Genomic DNA, 2,693 nt, shown 5'->3' on the forward strand with positions numbered 1-2,693 from the left:
TCACTGGTGTTGTCCCCCGCAGGGCCATGGGTCAGTGAAGGGCATCACGTCTCATAGTGGGGCTGGCCATGTGGTCCTCTCTGTGGACTGGCTGGTCTATTTGGGGTCATCGTCCTCAAGGCCTGGTAGGCCAGGATGTGCTCCAGTCTCTCCTCCTCTCACATTTGTTCTTGAGATGGTCTCTAAATTCAGGTGAGCTCTATCCAAGGTTGTATTTTGGTTCTCATGGATTGTTTTAATTTTCCCCAGCTTCAATCTGAACGTGCACATAAATAATTGATGGTTTGTTTCATAGTTGGGCCCTGGCCGCTTTTGGCTAGTGTTATTAGGTTTCCTTGATGGCATAGTGATTATGAGTTGGGCTGCTAACCACAAGGTCAGCAGTTCAAAACCACCAGCCTCTCCAAGAGAAACGATGAGGCTTTTTACTCCCATAAAGAGTTATAGACTCGGAAATCCATAGGGACAGTTCTACCCTTTTTTTAAGGTGTTTATAAGTCAGAATTGACTCAATGGCAGTGAGTTTGGCTTTTTGGTCATCTCGTCTCATAGCTATAGTCCATTTGATTCTTGTGTATTCCATCTGGTGAAGTCCATGGGTAGTTGGCATTTATGTTGTTGAAAAGAAGATGTTTGTAATAAAAAAGACGTTAGTCTTACAAAATCCTATAATTAAATTTCCAACTTTGTTTCTATTAAGGTCATATTTTCTCACTACTGTTCTTACTTCCAATTTATGCATTCCAATTATCAATAATTATCAATGCATCTTGACTGCATATTTGATTAATTTAAGACTCGTCCAATACTAGCTTTAATGGTTGGTGCATGAATTAGAATAATAGTTGTATTAAGTGGACTTCCTTGTAGATGTATTAGTATGATCCTATCACAGGCAGGGTTACACTTCAAGATAAATCTTGAAATATTCTTTTTTGACAACAAAAGCAACAAAATTCTCCTTGATTTCTCATTCTTAGCACAGTAAACCTATGGTAGTCTGATTCAAAATGGTCAATACCAATTCATTTCAGTTCACTCATGCCCAGGATATAGATTTTCATGTGTTCCATTTAATTCGCTATGACTTCTGATTTCCTAGATTCATATTTTGTATACTCCATGTTCCAATTACTAATGGATGTGCGTAGCTGTTCTTCTCATTTTATACCCCCATCAGTAAATGAAGGGCCTTTCCTCCATTGATGAGGCAGCTCTTCCCCGTTTGTACTGTAAATACCTTCCAACCTGAGGGGCTCATCTTCTGGCACTATATCTGACAGTGTGCCACGGTTCATCCCTCAGCAGCTATCAGCCTATTCCTTTTACTTCTAATTGAAATATCAGTGGCACAGCTTCCAGAATCACAGGAACATACAGTTCACCACAGCCATCAGACAGAGAAGTGGTCAAATGAATATTGGTCATTTTTTATTATGTTATTCTCTCCTTTAAAATAAAAACTCCCCCACATAACTAATTTCTATTTGCAATGTTATTAGTTTGAGTGGGGAGTCTTTTCTTTTTTGAAAACAAAGTCATTTTAAAGCAATTCATTTCTTAAGATTAAATTTCATATCCTAAATAAAACTTAAGCTGAGAAAAATAAATTATTACTAAAAAGGGAAAATAGGTACTCCACATATATGTAAATTTAACATGACATTGTCACTAAATTAACTGAATGGAAAGAAAAAGAAATGAAAGTGCCAGAATAGAGCAATTCTCAATTGTTCAAGTCCCAGAAAAAAGCTAACAACCGTTTAAAACAAAATATTCTGGAATTTAATTTATGAAAAGTTAACGTATGATCCAACCTATTGAAAACATGTAATACTGGCACACCTATAATTTTGAAAGCAGATCTCCGCAAATTGGGAGGGGAAGGCAAGGCAATCTAATAGGATGCATTCACCCACTTGTCTCCTATCTAAACCAGAGCAGCAACCATTAGTACAGACGTGGAGTATGTTCTAGTAAGAGCAGTAACTTCACAAATCAGGATTCTGAAGCAGGGTTCTTGCAAAAGAAGAAAAGATTGTGTGCTTACCGTATAAAGCTCATTAAGAACCTTCATTAAATCCTCATGAAGTTGGAATGCAATCTCTTTACTCTGTAATTAAGAAGAAATTAAGAGTATTTATCTTTAAATAGAAAGCTGTTTCTAAATTATTTATCTTAACGCCCACCAACTGAAACTGGAAGACTGTACATAGCACATGGGGCAAACCCAGCACGACCCAGATATAAATTAACGTCTTCAACTCACTGGCCCTTTTCAGTCCTAGATGATATGCACTGATAGTCACCATGGACCAAAGCACATAAGCAGACAGCCTGAAAGGACTTCTCACCATCCAAATCAGACTTCACTAAGAAACAGGATGACAAATCATTGTGCTTGCTCCGAAGTTGAGTTGCAGGATGAAACATTAACTTGAGTAATTTATAATCTATCAAGGGTTCACAGCAGGGGAGAGGGGGGAGCTGATACCAGGGGCTCAATAGAAAGTAAATGTCTAGAAAAGAATGATGGCAACATATGTACAATTATGCCTGATACAACTGATTTATGGACTGTTATAAGAGTTGTAAGAGCTGATCTTCGATAAGGGCCCCAAAAATATCAAATGGGAAGGTGATGCCCTATTTAACAAGTGGTGCTGGAAAAAATGGATATCTACCTGCAGAAA

General features: G+C 37.9%; 1 protein-coding gene across 2 annotated transcripts in view; it reads right to left on the bottom strand.

Moving 5' to 3' along the window:
• Positions 1 to 2,693, bottom strand: part of SRGAP1 (SLIT-ROBO Rho GTPase activating protein 1) — a 326,600-nt gene that overhangs the window by 121,805 nt on the left and 202,102 nt on the right. For both annotated transcript variants that reach the window (XM_013004070.2, XM_004700482.2), the window contains exon 4: positions 2,051 to 2,113. In XM_013004070.2, the coding sequence (XP_012859524.1) occupies positions 2,051 to 2,113 (63 nt within the window). The remainder of the gene's footprint in view (positions 1 to 2,050; positions 2,114 to 2,693) is intronic.

This window comes from Echinops telfairi, unplaced genomic scaffold, assembly GCF_000313985.2.
Source record: "Echinops telfairi isolate 266 unplaced genomic scaffold, ASM31398v2 ScPeMD7_2;HRSCAF=8, whole genome shotgun sequence".
In the NCBI taxonomy this organism is placed as follows: domain Eukaryota; kingdom Metazoa; phylum Chordata; class Mammalia; order Afrosoricida; family Tenrecidae; genus Echinops; species Echinops telfairi.